Source organism: Dermochelys coriacea, chromosome 2, assembly GCF_009764565.3.
Source record: "Dermochelys coriacea isolate rDerCor1 chromosome 2, rDerCor1.pri.v4, whole genome shotgun sequence".
In the NCBI taxonomy this organism is placed as follows: Eukaryota; Metazoa; Chordata; order Testudines; family Dermochelyidae; genus Dermochelys; species Dermochelys coriacea.
In genome coordinates, this window is record NC_050069.1 from 71320946 (window position 1) to 71337756 (window position 16811).

At 39.6% G+C, this 16811-nt stretch overlaps 1 protein-coding gene across 1 annotated transcript in view; it reads left to right on the forward strand.

Moving 5' to 3' along the window:
* OPRK1 (opioid receptor kappa 1) overlaps positions 1-15645 on the forward strand; it is a 41180-nt gene extending 25535 nt beyond the window's left edge. The window contains exons 3-4 of the mRNA XM_038393380.1: positions 658-1010; positions 10082-15645. Of these exons, the coding sequence (XP_038249308.1) occupies positions 658-1010; positions 10082-10614 (886 nt within the window). The 3' untranslated portion in view covers positions 10615-15645. The remainder of the gene's footprint in view (positions 1-657; positions 1011-10081) is intronic.
* The last annotated feature ends 1166 nt before the right edge of the window (positions 15646-16811 follow it).

The window sequence follows — 16811 nt, forward strand, 5'->3', positions numbered from 1 at the left end:
GCCATGGCACCAAATCTCAGAGCCCAGGTCAATTGACTCAGGCTCATGGGATTCAGGCTGTGGGGCTAAAATTTTTAGTGTAGCTGTTTGGGCTCAAGCTGGAGCCTAGATTCTGAGACCTGACTCCCACATGGGGCTTCAGAGCTTGGGCTCCAGCCCAACCTGGAACATCTACACTGCAATTTTTAGTCCCACACTTTGAGCCCCACCAGTCCAAGTCAGCTGACCTGGGCCAACCACATCCATGCTATGGATCTTTTATTGCAGTGTAGATGTATTCTCAGATGCTTGTAAGGAAAGGAACTGCTAGAATTTTCTATCACTTGCCAATGAAGCAAATTATATTCTGATTTATTTGTAGTTGGATTTTAGAGGATGAAACTAAATCTAGTATTTTTATAATGGCTTGACTAATTTATATGATCCCATTAAAATTACTCAAAAATCTATTTCTGTCTCTGGCAAGTAAATCTAATTGGTGATACAGCAGCAGCAACATAGCTGAGAGACTAAATGTAACATATTTAAAATAATCCCTAAGTCTTGAACATGCTTGCATTTTTGTCCAAAAGATTGTTACAACACAGTTTCCCTAATACACTAGCTTCATATGTGAATGTGTTGCTATAATTAAGATTTATTTTTCTTGTACTTCAGGTATACAAAGATGAAGACGGCAACAAACATTTATATTTTCAATCTGGCTATGGCAGATGCTTTAGTTACTACGACTATGCCTTTTCAAAGCACTGAATACCTGATGAACTCTTGGCCATTTGGGGATGTGCTGTGTAAAATAGTTATTTCAATTGACTATTATAACATGTTTACCAGCATATTCACATTGACCATGATGAGTGTTGATCGATACATTGCTGTGTGTCACCCTGTGAAAGCCCTGGACTTCCGCACTCCTCTCAAGGCAAAGATAATCAATATCTGTATCTGGCTATTGTCCTCATCTGTTGGTATATCTGCCATAGTCCTTGGAGGCACTAAAGTCAGAGAAGGTGAGTATAGTTTTGATCACTTAAACTCAAATTCTTTTGCTTCTAAAATAATATAAATGTAACTTGGAATACTGAGTAGAGTGGAAACTTATTGAATCACACTTCACTAATTTGTGCATCATTTAATTTGTACATAAAAAACTCGGTCACATTTTCTCAGCAAAATTGAAATAGTGGAATACTTCTCTAAGAACTCATATTTCTAAGACTTCAATATTTAAATATGCTACAGAATATTATAGTATGAAATATTATAGTTAAAGATAAGATACACTGGTCAACTAAATGAACAAAGGACATTTTATGATGCATTATCCTTGATAGGTCAAGGACGAAGAGGTCAGGATAAAGGTCTAAGATTTGGCTGGAGAACTTCATAAGAGAAGTTTCAGTGGAGATCAGAAAATGGAAGCCAGATTGGTGTTTGAAGAGTGTCAAGCAGAATTAGAAGTCAAAGGCTGGTTGTAAATAACCAATTCAAGGCGCTTAGAGAAGAAGAGGGGAAAGAAGATAGGTCATAGTAGCTGGAGAGAAAAATATGTCAAGGGAGGAGTTGGGAGTAGGAGCAAGATAGGGCAACAGAGAGGCATAGGGTCTATGGGACAGGTATCCCAAGCTCCCATTGCCTGTCATAGGAACTGGCATTCTGAGTAAGGACTGCAGGATTAGCCCTTAGAAGCAGAGTTTCACTGTAACTGGACATGCATACACAAATGAGTTTCAGTGAATTGGAGTACTCTGTTGGCCCAATAGATCAGTGCTTTAAACCCGTGCCAAGTGGGTGTAAAGCACAACCATCCTGATGAGGTAGAGTTGAACATTTAATTTGCACAAGCTACAAAGTAGAAGCCAGCAGAGAATTAGGCCCTATAAAGCAGAAATCTTTGTAGTCCAAATGGAGGAACATCTGAGGAGAAAGTGGAAACATTTTGATGCCATGCTTCTTCAATGAAAGGTTTAAATGCATAAGATTAGTAGCTCTTGACTTTTTTAGGCAGAGTCAGAATAAGTACTACTTAGAAGACCAAAAAGCCATGTATTGTAATCTGTATCTGCTTTCCTCTAAATATTTGTGTCACTTGGAAGATTATGAATTCCAGTGCATATTCAGTGACTTCAGATTCCATTTTAAGTAAATGTAAACCAGATTATGAAATCCCCTCCCCCCCAAGAAGATGAGGACAATTGTAGCTCTTGTGCTCTCTCATATTCAAGAACTTCATTGGGTTAGCACTTTGAGCCACCCAAAAAGCGGGGTGAAGATGGAGCAGCAATGTGGTGTGGCCATGTCTCCATTGCTATGGCATCAATCATCACACCTGGCCAGCTGCGAAGTGGAGCCTCTTATGGGGCATAATAGTGGCTGCATATCTCTAAGCACTGTGGAACTCCAGCAGACATGAATCTACGAACTTTATGGAAGACTGCTCTACCCATTTATGAAAGCAGCAGCTACTGATTTCACTTTCTGTTAAATCGTTTGGCATAGAGCAATGTAAACAAAACATTAAGGCTCATTAGCAAGTGCAGAGAGGAAACTTGTTGGCTATTGGTCTGCACTGATGTGCAAAACATGTGGATTTTGTTCCTGATCTTCATCTCAGGTTGGCTGGGGTTGCAGACAGAGTGCTCTGGGAACAATGCATTCAGATCTTTGGAAAGAAAGTGAGTATTTGTGGCACCTTAGAGACGAACAAATTTATTTGAGCATAAGCTTTCGTGAGTTACAGCTCACTTCATCGGATGCATTCGGTGGAAAAAACAGAGGAGAGATTTATATACACTAACAGAGAACATGAAACAATGGGTTTTATCATACACACTGTAAGGAGAGTTATCACTTAAGATGAGCTATTACCAGCAGGAAGGGGTGGGGGGAAGGAGGAAAACCTTTTATGGTGATAATCAAGGTGGGCCATTTCCAGCAGTTAACAAGAACGTCTGAGGAACAGTGGGGGGTGGGGTGGGGGGGAGAAATAACATGGGGAAATAGTTTTACTTTGTGGAATGACCCATCCACTCCCAGTCTCTATTCAAGCCTAAGATAATTGTATCCAGTTTGCAAATTAATTCCAATTCAGAAGTCTCTTGTTGGAGTCTGTTTTTGTTGAAGGATAGCCACACTCAGGTCTGTAATCGAGTGACCGGAGAGACTGAAGTGTTCTCCAACTGGTTTTTGAATGTTATAATTCTTCACGTCTGATTTGTGTCCATTTATTCTTTTATGTAGAGACTGTCCAGTTTGACCAATGTACATGGCAGAGGGGCATTGCTGGCCCATGATGGCATATATCACATTGGTAGATGCGCAGGTGAATGAGCCTCTGATAGTGTGGCTGATGTGATTTGGCCCTATGATGGTGTCCCCTGTATAGATATGTGGACAGAGTTGGCAACGGGCTTTGTTGCAAGGATAGGTTCCTGGCTTAGTGGTTCTGTTGTGTGGTGTGTGGTTGCTGGTGAGTATTTGCTTTAGGTTGGGGGGCTGTCTGTAAGCAAGGACTGGTCTGTCTCCCAGGATCTGTGAGAGTGATGAGTTGTCCTTCAGTATAGGTTGTAGATCCTTGATGATGCACTGGAGAGGTTTTAGTTGGAGGCTGAAGGTGATGGCTAGTGGCGTTCTGTTATTTTCTTTGTTGGGCCTGTCCTGTAGTAGGTGACTTCTGGGTACTCTTCTGGCTCTGTCCATCTGTTTCTTCACTTCAGCAGGTGGGTATTGTAGTTGTAAGAATGCATGATAGAGATCTTGTAGGTGTTTGTCTGTGTCTGAGGGGTTGGAGCAAATGCGGTTATATCGTAGAGCTTGGCTGTAGACAATGGATCGTGTGGTGTGATCTGGATGAAAGCTAGAGGCATATAGGTAGGCATAGCGGTCAGTAGGTTTCCGATATGGGGTGGTGTTTATGTGACCATCGCTTATTAGCACTGCAGTATCCAGGAGGTGGATCTCTTGTGTGGACTGGTCCAGGCTGAGGTTGATGGTGGGATGGAAATTGTTGAAATCCTGGTGGAATGACCTTGCCCATCTCTAAAAATTATTCTCTTAGATTGTCTAGCCCATCTAGTTCTCCTAATGCAGGAGTATTCCCAACAGTGTGTTTGCTAACACTTTCTTCCTGAAGCATAAGTTTGGTATGTCTGACCTTAATAGAGTTTCTCCTTTACTGACAGACCAATCTCTTAAAAAATGTGGATTCTAGTTTCTTCCAAGGCCCTGATCCTGCAAACTGGCCATGAATGAATTCAGGCTGGAAATTAGAAAAAGGTTTCTAACCATCACAGAGGTGAGGTTCTGGAACAGCTTCTCACTAGGAATTGTCAGGGCAAACAACTTAATTAGTTTTGAGAGAGAGCTGGACATATTTATGAGTGTTTTTGTGCAATGGGGTTTCTTGTGATGGTGGGGGCTCAACAGCCCTGAGGCTCACTTCCAGATTTTGTCTTGAGTTCCCAATAACTCATTCTTCAGGGATTAAGCGGCCACCTGCAGGGGGTCAGAAAGGGATTTATCCTCCCGCCCATATATTCTGTTTTTTAAAAAACCTCCTTTTTCTGAAGCATCAGGGATGGCCACAGTTGGAGATGGGACATGGGCTCGGGGAGGGATTCGGGGGAGGCAAGGCTCTGAAGTGGCACTGAGCATTCTCTTTCTCAGTTGCTTGTAGGTTGGCCAAGTGCCCAGTTTTTGACCAGAAAGTCCAGTTGAAAAGTGGACCTGACAGTGTCCAGTCAGATCTACTGACTGGACACCCAAAGTCTGGTTACTGAGAGTTGGGAAGGTGGAGAGGTGCCAAGTCATCACCCACGCCAGCCCCTAGTCAACCGGGGCTTACTGGCTCTTACCTTCATTGGGTGGCTGCAGCTCTCAGCCCCAGCTCCGCAGGCAATTCCCTCCTGATCTGGGTGGCGGGAGGGGAAAATCAGCAAGCGACATGGGGGAGGGAAGAAGGGGAGTGGATGGGAGCAGGGCCTCAGGGGCATAGGTGGGGCAGGAGTGTGGCCTTGAGGGGAAGAGGCAGGGCAAGGAAGTTCCAGCATTCCTCCTGAGTTTCTGGTTTTTAAATATTACCAAGTTGGCAACCCTAGTTGCTTGGCTGGCTGATCCTTGCTCACATGCTCAGGGTCTAACTGCTAGCCATATGTGGGGTCAGGAAGGAATTTTCCCCCAGGTCAGTCTGGCAGTGACCATGGGGGATTTTCACCTTCCTCTGCAGGATGTGCGTGTGGGTCATTTGCCAGGATTTTCTGGGTTTATTTTACTTTGCCATTTCCCTGCCATTGGGGGGGCCTTGGGTAAATTATAGTAAATATTTTACTAAAATATATTTAGCTAAGGTGGAATCTGAGTCAATTCCAACAGTTTCTTATTATGAAATTGAAAAATATAAAAGAAGGTACTGGACCTAAATCCACAGCAATGACAATATTCTGCACTTTAAGTATTTGAAGTAATTTTTAATTTAAAATTAAAGGAATGTGTATTACTGATAAATGTACATGTTCTTACTGAACTACTTTGTCTATATATTCAAAGCTAATTTGATAAGTAATTGGTTTCACCAGTTCTTTAAATTTCCAACCTAGAAGACTTTAACTTATTAGAAGTTCAAAGATCTGAGAATGGCAGCTATGAAATTCACATGCACAAAACTCATCTAAAACTCATAAAAACATGAAAAAGAAAATGAGTAAATTGAATATCTTCCAAATATTGCTCTAATAGGTTTTGTTAATGTGCAGGAACTGGATTTTTTTTTTGAGCGAGAGAGAGAGAGAGAGAGAGAGAGTTTTATGACTTTTAAATTTGTTTTGTTCCAGGAAAAAAAGAAATGTTTTTGAATACCATTGGCGTTAACAGGGAATTTTAAGTATGAAAGAAAAATAGAAGCAACATTTCTTATTTCTCTCAAAATGTAAATCATGTGCTATACAAATATAAAATCTTTTGTGTGAGAGTCTAATAACATTAAGTAACTTTTGCACTGTAGCCTTTAAACAGGGCCAGTCTTAGTATGTTTCCAAGTTAAAAAAAATATTTTGCTTCCACCTTCTTTCTCAGCCTCCTCCCCCTGCAATAATATATTAACTATGATACTGCTTCAAAATAACAAATCCAGGGACTTGCTATGGTTTTCCAGACCCCACAATGACAGCTTTGGATGACCATGAGGACATTGTGAATAATCTGAGATCATTAGGAAATGCAGTGATATGTTTTCAAGGGTAATGACCATTTTAACATCATTTTGCTCTTTTGCTACAGGGAGGTCTAGAAACTTTTCAAAATAATGAAAGCTAAATCTAATATCAAATTCTCCTTTGCATTTTTTGTTCCTTTGGGGAACCACAGAGACCACCCCTTTCTTTAAATACAGACAGTATGAAGGAAGTCTATATTGTGCTTTCTGCTACTTAGGAAATGCATTAACTGCATTGCACAAGAATGAGATAGCTAAAGAATATAGACACTTGTTCCCAGACTCCATAAAGCTGTCACATTTATTAATTGAGAGTGTAAAAAGAAATGAGTTGACATCTAAATCAAATATTTGCCGTAATTTATCTTGCAAAAACATGCAATACAGTATCAAAAATTTGGTGAATACTAGAGCTGAGAGGACAAAGGAATAGCTGTTTCACAAAGGATTTTGAAATTTGGCTTCATTAGAATTGGAACAAAACCTAAAAAATTTAAAATTCTCCATGAAGGAAAATTCTGAAAAAAGTTAGTTTCAGATCAATCAAATAAATTGAATATTTTATATTTATATATCTATTTTTGTACATATTATAGAATATATAACACAATACAAGATAACTAATTTTGAAAAAAGTCATTTCAAAATGAAAAAATCAAAAAGTTTCATCCAAAAATCTTAAAATAGGATGTATCAGCACTTTCAGAAGTTTTTTCCCTTCAGTTTGGATGGGCTAGAGTTCACTTCATTGACCTTCTCCAATGCCTAAAACCCCCCAACTCCCACAGAAAAGCAGCTGGAGACCCAGAATTAGTCTCTAAGGATTTTCAGGAAGGATTGCATAGAGTCAACCTCCCCACATTCAAGTCCCCAAAAGAAATGAACTTAATTAAGTACCAACTGTATAAAATCTTATGATAAAGAAACAAATAATAATAACAATGTTAATAACATGGCTATTTTATAATCCACAAACATTATCTTCACTATTATACATACATGTAAATAAAGAAAACAAATTAAATCTAAACAGGTCAGTTCCTGCAGAAACACAGTGAGAAGAAACTCAGAGTTCCCAAAAAGCTTAGGTTTCAGAGTAGTAGCCGTGTTAGTCTGTATTTGCAAAAAGAAAAGGAGTACTTGTGGCACCTTAGAGACTAACAAATTTATTTGAGCATAAGCTTTCGTGAGCTACAGCTCACTTCATCGGATGCATTTGGTGGAAAATACAGAGGGGAGATTTATATACACACACAGAGAACATGAAACAATGGGTTTTATCATACACACTGTAAGGAGAATGATCACTTAAGATGAGGTGATGGCTCATCTTAAATGATCACTCTTCTTACAGTGTGTATGATAAAACCCATTTTTTCATGTTCTCTGTGTGTGTATATAAATCTCCCCACTGTATTTTCCACCAACTGCATCCGATGAAGTGAGCTGTAGCTCACGAAAGCTTATGCTCAAATAAATTTGTTAGTCTCTAAGGTGCCACAAGTACTCCTTTTCTTTTTGCAAAAAGCTTAGGTTGAGTTCACCCAAGTCTCAGAGTCTTTGATTATCAAATCTATACAATCTGCTGAGTCAAAAGCAACATCTTCCCTCCACTTGCTTGTAGTAATCTTCAGCTGGAATCCATGCAGACTGTTCCCCTTCTTCTGCTGAAATCACAGTTAGCCAGTCAGCTAACTGATTAACCAACCACTCAGTTAAGTATCTAGATTTAAAAAAAAAACCTGTTACAAGAAAAATGCAAAAAAAAATGAGAATAGCAAAATAAATGACTTTCTCCATCATCACATTTAAATAAAAGAAAAGTTAGTGACTCATACTAGTTGAGACAATTTAACAACATTCAAAATTTGAACAATGTTCAAAGTATTCAATTAAAATAAAAGAAATGAGTTTTCCCTCATGATTTTCCCTTTCTATAATTAACATTGCCCATGCTTCTCTTTTGGAGGGTTAACAATATCACTAACCTGCTGCAAAATAATTCAGAGCTAGGGAAAACACCCTGCTTCCTTCTCCTGGGCTCAACTCCTCCCAGCCCACACAGGACACATGGCCTTTTGTATAGCAGTTGCCCTGACTTCTTGCCCTCATGGAGTCTGACTCCAGCAGCTAGGGATCCTATTGAGCATACCCCAACTCCAACTACTACACCCAACTCCAGAAACGTCTGGATGTGGAGTGCTAATTGTTCATCTGCCTAGCAACAGTGACACAGACACAGCTCACTCCTACTCACCCCTCAATAGATCTCTTAAAGAGATATCTCCCTAGTAGGCACATGGGTTCCACAGACAGGAATGAAAGCCAAACTACCAGTCATAGTAAAAAAAAAATGCCCAGTAAACACTAGTGGAGAATCTGACCCTTTGTCTTGTTTTGCCATTTATCTTGTGTCTTGTTTTTCCTTGTGCCTGGTGTATATGATAGAATACTACACTGAGGTAAGCAAATGAACCCAAGAATATCACACTGTCTACAAGCCTCCTGTATGATGGAGTAAGACTAGAACATAAAATAAAATGTCAGCATGTGACCCCCATTCATAATATTGCAGCAAGAAACAAAGTGAACTGATGTCAATGGGGTCAAATCCTGCAGTCCCTACTCAGACAGGATTCTCAATGAAGTGTTCTGCCAAAGGAGCAGCTCAGTAAGACTCTGTGTATACCAGTTTGCTTTACCTAAAATTCATTAAAAAAAAGATATTTCCAAGGGAATGTAGCACTTAGACTGCATAGCGTTTGCACTCAAGAAAGCATGTGGGAAAACATTTCTGCAAAGTAATTGTCTCATTGCAAGATTGTTTCATGATGGCAGAAATCTCACGAGATCAGCTAACCTGATGAGATTTCCACCGTTCAGGATGGCGGAAATTTACCTTTTTTTGGTTAAAATAGCATGAAAGCAGCTACAAGATTTCAACTCAATTAAACCAGTGGTGGAGCTAATAAGGAGGGGTAGGGGTGTGTGTGTGTGTGTGACTCCCCCACCCCAGCTAGCCTTTGGATGTATGTGTATTGGCTTTCACACAGGGCTTATGGTTGAGTCCACCCCACTCTCACCCGGCAGAGGCGGCTCCTGTCCTGCGGAGCTGGGCCCAGCTCCCCACTCCAGGTGCTGTGACACAGTTTGTAGGCTTGTGCGGTGCTGAGACCCTATGTGCAATGTCGCAATGCCACTCACTTAAATTTGGCCCACACAAACCTCCATCATGATGGAGAGGTGTCCCGGCTAAACCTGAATGGCGCTGTGATCCCCATGCTCCAAGTCATAACACCATTCATTAAAATTTGCCCTGGCTGCCCTTCTTTCATGATGGAGAGGTGGCCAGGCCAAACCTGAATGTTGCTGTGGCCTCATGCACCAGGCTCCAATGGTTGGAGTGAAGAGCCAGACCTAGTCCTGTGGGACAGGACTGTTGCTTCCTAGTGAGTGTCAAGCCTCCAGCTCACCAACAACCCATCGCCCCTCCCCCAAAAACAAAACCTGGCTCTGCCACTGCATGGAACATGGCCTCAAATCAAACTGAGATCCGGAGCCTAACAACTGTTCAGTGCATCTCTATATATTGTATTTTTGTGCCTTTGTAGGTTTTATGCCGCTCTTGTGCACAAAAGTTTGTAATATAATACATTTTAAAATATTCTCCAACTAGTCCTGAAAGACAGCAGTGGAAAACCAGTTTCAATGACAACTGAAAGTAATTATTGGAGTGATTTAATGATGACTCCATTTATTTTTATCACATTACATGCTAATCACTTTTGCAAGCTTATACTGTAATGCAGATATAGGTTTGAATGCCTAATAATAAAACAATTTTCTTCTTCTTCTTGCCTCTTCCATTTATAGATACTGATACTACTGAATGTTCTTTGCAGTTTCCAGACACTGATTATATGTGGTGGGACATCTTCATGAAAATCTGCGTCTTTGTCTTTGCGTTTGTTATTCCAGTTCTCATTATAATTGTTTGCTATACCCTGATGATCCTGCGCTTGAAGAGCGTACGACTTCTCTCAGGGTCTCGAGAAAAAGACCGAAACCTTCGTCGGATCACCAGATTGGTTCTTGTAGTTGTGGCAGTTTTCATTATCTGTTGGACTCCCATTCACATTTTTGTGCTGGTTGAGGCACTAGGGGATGTGCCCCATAGCACTGCAGCAATCTCCAGCTATTATTTCTGTATTGCTTTGGGTTACACCAATAGCAGTCTAAATCCTATCCTGTATGCTTTTTTGGATGAAAACTTCAAGCGCTGTTTCAAAGACTTCTGCTTTCCCTTTAAGATGAGGATGGATAGGCAGAGCACCAGCAGAATCAGAAACACAGTTCAAGACCCTGCTTACCTGAGGGAAGTGGATGGGACAAACAAACCAGTATGACTAGTCGTGGAGATGTCATCTTACTGTCCTCAAGAAATAGGAGAATCAAATGATCTTGGACTAACTCAAATAACCACTGTGGTTTGAGACTTTTTTGATATTTGGGAGTTCTCATAGTTTGAACTTAAATACGTTAATCGCTTAGGAAAGGGAATTCCCCAAAATAAGCTCAAAGGAAAAAGGTGACTGACTGCCAGATTTTCGAACCATATTTACAATGGAGCTGAGCAAATGGTAAAATACTTGCTGTACTTTCAGCAAGGTAGAAAGTGCGTCGTACTGTATTAGGTGACTCTGGACAAGAAAAAAATTGAACTGTTCTTCTTATAGTACATATCTGCCACCTTCTAGTCTATACCAAGCAACATTTGGTGATAACACTAAATCAGATTATGGCAGAAACTCTGTTTTGACCTAAAAATCTTTGCTTCAGAAACAAAAAGAAGGCATCTTAACTTATTTTGCTGCTTTACAATGAATAGTATCAGTTCTGAGACTACAAAACATGGCAGAGCTATGTAATCAAAATTCTCATTAATTACTTTGTGTGGAATAACATACGTTTGTCTGTATTGTGGAGATCCAGTTTAAGCATGATCTGCCTTCAGACCAAAATGATTTTATTGTGTCTGTGTATTGTGAAAACTTTTCAATGCTTAAAAAAATCAAGACTTAAAGATAATCCTTAATATATTTTAGTACATGTTAAGTCACATACGATGCTTACTGTCTTTATATGTGATTCTCCAAAAGATATATATCTATTGATTGTGGATATTCCAGTATGCCTTTCAACAACTTGTTGTTCAGCAAAATACTAGAAAAATGCAGAAGATTCTTGGCTGGTCACTAAATCATTAAAAAGAACAGTATAACAAAAGACACAACAGTAAAAGAGCAAATGGGCATGGGTAAAATTAATGTTATATTAGCTGTCCTTGATTATACACAATTTCAGAAAAATTTAAAAAGTAAAGAATGTATACGGGGACTGGTTACTAAAAATGTAGTAAATTGACACAAAAATCAATGAGAGTTAATTGCATTTATAAGTACACACTATGGCACTGGCTAGACTAGAGAAAGCTCTCATTGCATATTTAGTCACATTGATACATTTAGCCTCAAAAGAGTCTTACAAATTGAGTAAGTAGTATTACCTCCATTTTTCAATAAAGTTGTGGAAGCCAAGGCAAAGAGAATGTAAGTGACTTGCCTAAGGTTAAAGGTAAGTTTATTGCAGAGCTGAGACTAAACTACGGAACATCAGTCTCCCACCCCTGTGCTTTTAACTACTAGAATAACCCCACCATCTAGGATCTTAATCTTACTCCCATTGAAGTTAATGGGAGTTTTGCTGTTGTGTTCATTGGGAGCAGAATTAGACACCAAGCGAACACCAACCGTTTGATCATTTTCATCACTCATAGTAAAGACATGAGGTCTCCATCATAGTTTACATTGCAATTCAACTGGGGGCTGATTTGTTGGTGCCTTAAGCTGCCTCTTAAGTCCAAGCAGACATGTATGATTTTAAATAAAGATACATGTGCCAATATTTTCAGTAATGGGTGCCTAAATGTAGGCTACTAAGTTCATATTTAGGTACCTAAGTGAGTGCAGAGTCCATAGACTGCTGGGTGCCCAGCACTTTTGAAATTCATGCCACTTACTTAGGCACTTAAGCATTTAGGACCCTAACTTTAGGGACCTATTCTTGAAAATATTGGCCACAGTATCTGGTTAAATCTAGCACTTTCTGATTGTGCCTATAGGGCCAAAATTTAATCATTTTTGTTGCTCTCCTCTGGACTTTCTCCAATTTGTCCTCATCTTTCCTGAAATGTGGCATCCAGAACTGGACCCAATACTCCAGCTAAGGCCTTATCAGCATGGAGTAGAGTGGAAGAATTACTTCTTGTGTCTTGCTTACAAAACTCCTGTTAATACATCCCAGAATGATGTTTGCTTTTTTTGCAAGAGTATTACACTGTTGACTCGTATTTAGTCTGTGATCCACTCTGACCTCCAGATCCCTTTCCGCAGTACTCTTTCCTAGGCAGTCATTTCCCATTTTGTATGTATGCAATTGATTGTGCCTTCCTAAGTGGAGTGCTTTGCATTTGTCCGTATTGAATTTCATCCTATTTACTTCAGACCTTTTCTCCAGTTTATCCAGATCATTTTGAATTTTAATCCTATCAGCCAAAGTACTTGCAATCCCTCTTGGCTTGGTGTCCTCGGCAAACATTATAAGTGTACTCTCTGTGCCATTATCTAAATCACCAATGAAGATATTGAACAGAACCGGACCCAGAATTGATTCCTGTGGGACACCACTTGATATGTCCTTCCAATTTGACTGTGAGCCACTGATAGGACACTTTCTAGGAATGGTTTTCCAACCAGTTATGCATGCACCTTATAGTAGCTCCATCTAGGCTATATTTTCCTAGTTTGTTTATGAGACTGTCACACATGACAGTATCAAAAGCCTTACTAAAATCAAGATATACCCCATTTACTGCTTCCCCCCTATCCACAAGGCTTATTACTCTGTCAAAGAAAGCTATTAGGTTGGTGTGACATGATTTGTTCTTGACAAATCCATGTTGACTGTTACTTATAATCTTATTATTTTCTAGGGGGTTGCGAATTGGTTGCTTGATTATTCACTCCGTTATGTTTCTGGGTACTGAAGTTAAAATGGCTGGTCTATAATTCCCCAGGTTGTCCTTATTTCCCTTTTTATAGATGGGCACTATATTTGCCATCTTCCAGTCCTCTGGAATCTCTCCTGTCTTTGATGAGTTTTCAAAGATAATCACTAATGGTTCAGGTATCTCCTCAGTGAGTTTCTTGAGTATTCTTGGATGTATTTCATCAGGTCCTGCCAACTTGAAGATATCTAACTTGTCTAAATAATGTTTAGCTTGTTCTTTCCCTATTTAAGCCTCAGATCCTACCTCATTGGTGGTCACTATGTTAGATGTCTGATCACTACTAACCTGAAACAAATAAGTCATTTAGCACTTTTGAGATTTCCACATTTTCTGTTATTGTCTTTCCCTGCTCACTGAGTAATGGGCCTACCCTGTCCTTGGTCTTCCCCTTCTAATATATTTGTAGAATTATTTTTTGTTACCCTTTATGTCTCTAGCTAGTTTAATCTCATTTTGTGCCTTAATTTTAATTTTGTTCCTACATGCTTGAGTTGTTTATTTATATTCATCCTTCCTAATTTGAGAGAGTTTCCACTTTTTGTAGACTCTTTTCTGAGTTTCAGATCATTGAAGATTTCCTGATTAAGCCAGGGTGGTCTCTTGCCATACTTCTTATCTTTCCTGTGCAGTGGGATAGTTTACTCTTGTGCCCGTAACAATGTCTTTTTTCAAAAAACTGCCAACTCTCTTAAACTGTTTCTCCTCTTAGGTAAGATCCGATGGGAAGGAAGTCTATCAGCTCCCTGAGTTTGCTAAAGTCTTTCTTCTTGAAATCTATTATCTTTATTCTACTGTTTTCCCTCCTACCATTCCTTAGAATCATGAACTGTATCATTTAATGATCACTTTCACCCAAGCTGCCTTCCACTTTTTAATTCACAACCAGTTCCTTCCTATTTGTCAAAAATCAAGTCTAGAACACCTCTCCTCTGGTTGCTTTCTCCACCTTCTGTAATCAAAATTTGTCTCCAATGCATGCCAAGGACTTTTTGGATAATCTGTGTCCTGCTATATTATTTTCCCAACAGATGTCTGGGTAGTTGAAGTCCCCCATCAGCACCAAGTCCCGTGCTTTGGATGATTGTTAGTTGTTTAAAAAAGTCTCATCCACCTCTTCCTGGTTAGGTGGTCTATAGTAGACCCCTACCATGCTATCACCCTGTTTTTTCCAACTTTTATCCTTACCTAGAAGAAGAATTGAAAAAATTGGGTTTGTTTAGTCTGGGGAAGAGAAGACTAAGGGGGGAACATAAGTTTTCAAGTACATAAAAGGTGGTCACAAAAAGGAGGGTGAAAAATTGTTTTATTTAACCTTTCACAATAGGACAAGAAGCAATGGGCTTAAATTGCAGCAAGAGAGGTTTAGGTTGGACATTAGGAAAATCTTCCTAACTGTCAGGGTAGTTAAGTAATGGAACAAATTGCCTAGACATTGTGGAATCTCAGTCATTGGAATTTTTTAAGTACAGGTTAGACAAACACCTGTTAGGAATGGTCTAGTTATTACCTAGTCCTGCTTTGAGTGCAGGCTACTGGAGTAGATGATCTATTGAGGTCCTTTCCAGTCCTACACTTCTGTGATTTGATTTGCATGTGCACATATGTGATTTGCGGACGCAAGTCAGGCAGCTGCAAAGACTGCACATTCTCAACTCTGAAAACCTGGCTCATAATTCTTTAGTTAAACTTTGCCTAAATGGCTGTACTCCTTTCTAAATAATCTAACATTCAAAGAGATAGTGAATTTTACCCTGAGCTATCAGATGTGCCTAATGTACGAAGGGCAAAATTCTAGTCTCTAAATCTAAATGTGGATCTACATTCTACTGCATATCTGCCCTCCTCTATGAAGAATTCTTGAGAGAGACATAGGGTAGATAGGAAACAGGTTTCATCCTTAACATGGTCATTAACAATGTATAAACGATATATTTTTTAATTTAAATAATATGGTATGACAAGAGATGACACATGAAATGTTTGGAAAGCAATCCAAAAACCTTGTTCAAAGAAGAAAATTATACATGAATGGTAAAGCATCTTCCAGTTATTTAAAATAAACTTAGGGTTATTCAGTAACTTCATAGTATCATGTGGAGAAATGTTGAAAAAGAGGAGTGAATGGACTTGACCCCATGAGTTCTTCTCATTCTAAAAAAAAAGTGTATTGTGTTCACATTTTGCTAGTGTACTGTATATATGTATGTGTTTAAATAGAGGTGTTGTTCTCTGCATTATGTACATTGCCCTGCCTTGTAATGAAAAATCAATGTAGCCCTTAAGTTGTAAAATAGAACTCTAATAATCAAATTTGTGTTTTGACTTGGTTATTTATTTAAATCACCTGACCTGTCTTAGTGGGGAAAAGTATCAGCTCCTAGTAATTTCTATATGATATGCAAATGTTATACTTGCTGAAGAATCATACAAATGTTCTTAAGGTTGTTTTTTCCCTGGGAAGATTCATGGATGAATCAGTCTGGATAAAGCAGCAGGGGGTGAGAAAGTCATCTAAGCTAATTTGCAACAGCTGAGGATGTGACCCTGCAACGTTTACTTCACCCTATTAGCAAGCCTAAAACATTTCTTAGAGGAAACATGAAAAAAGTGGATTATGCAGAAAAGACATTGCACTAGTTGCAAGGTTTTGGCAATGCTGCCAAAAAACACAATTCCAAGAGATTATTACTGAATTGTATTGAAACTTGTACACTTAGGCTATGTCTGTGCTACCACTTAGAGGAAAAAAACCACATTCCTGAGCAACATAATTTACACTAACATAAGCGCCGGTGTGGACAGGGCTATGTTGGCAGGAGAGAGCTTCTCCCACCGACATAGCTACTGCTGCTTTTTGGGGGTGATTTAATTATGTCCATGGGAGAGCTCTCTCCTGTCAGCATAGAGCAGCTACATGAGAGATCTTACAGCAGCTAATGCATCCGTACAGCGGTGCTGCTGTAAGGTCTCTAGTGTAGACATAGCCTTAGTCTCTTTTTTTGAAATCTCATCTAAACCTCTGTGTCATAATGGGTGATAGCAACTGGATAGATAGGTCTGACTGCGTGGTATTCCATATTTATATCTTCTAGGTCCAACCCTTCTCTGATATCATGGTTAGCTCTCCCAGTGACCTGTCGGGGTGGGGGAGGTTGCCTTTTCTGCAGTGGGGGGGGGGCTGGGTTGCTGGCTAGGATCACCTGGGTATATCTCATTTAATCAAATTCTTCTGGGCATTGAGTATCAGAGGGATAGCCTTGTTAGCCTATTTCCACAAAAACAATGAGGAGTCCAGTGGCACCTTAAGGACTAACAGATTTATTTGGGCATAAGCTTTCATGGGTAAAAAACCCACTTCAGATGCACTTCTTCCTTGGGCATGGTGCCACCTCATTCCCTCCTATTCTCTCCTGTGGCACACAACAGTTTAGTCTCCTGAGGATCATAATACCTTGGTCTAATGCCAGTTCTTGG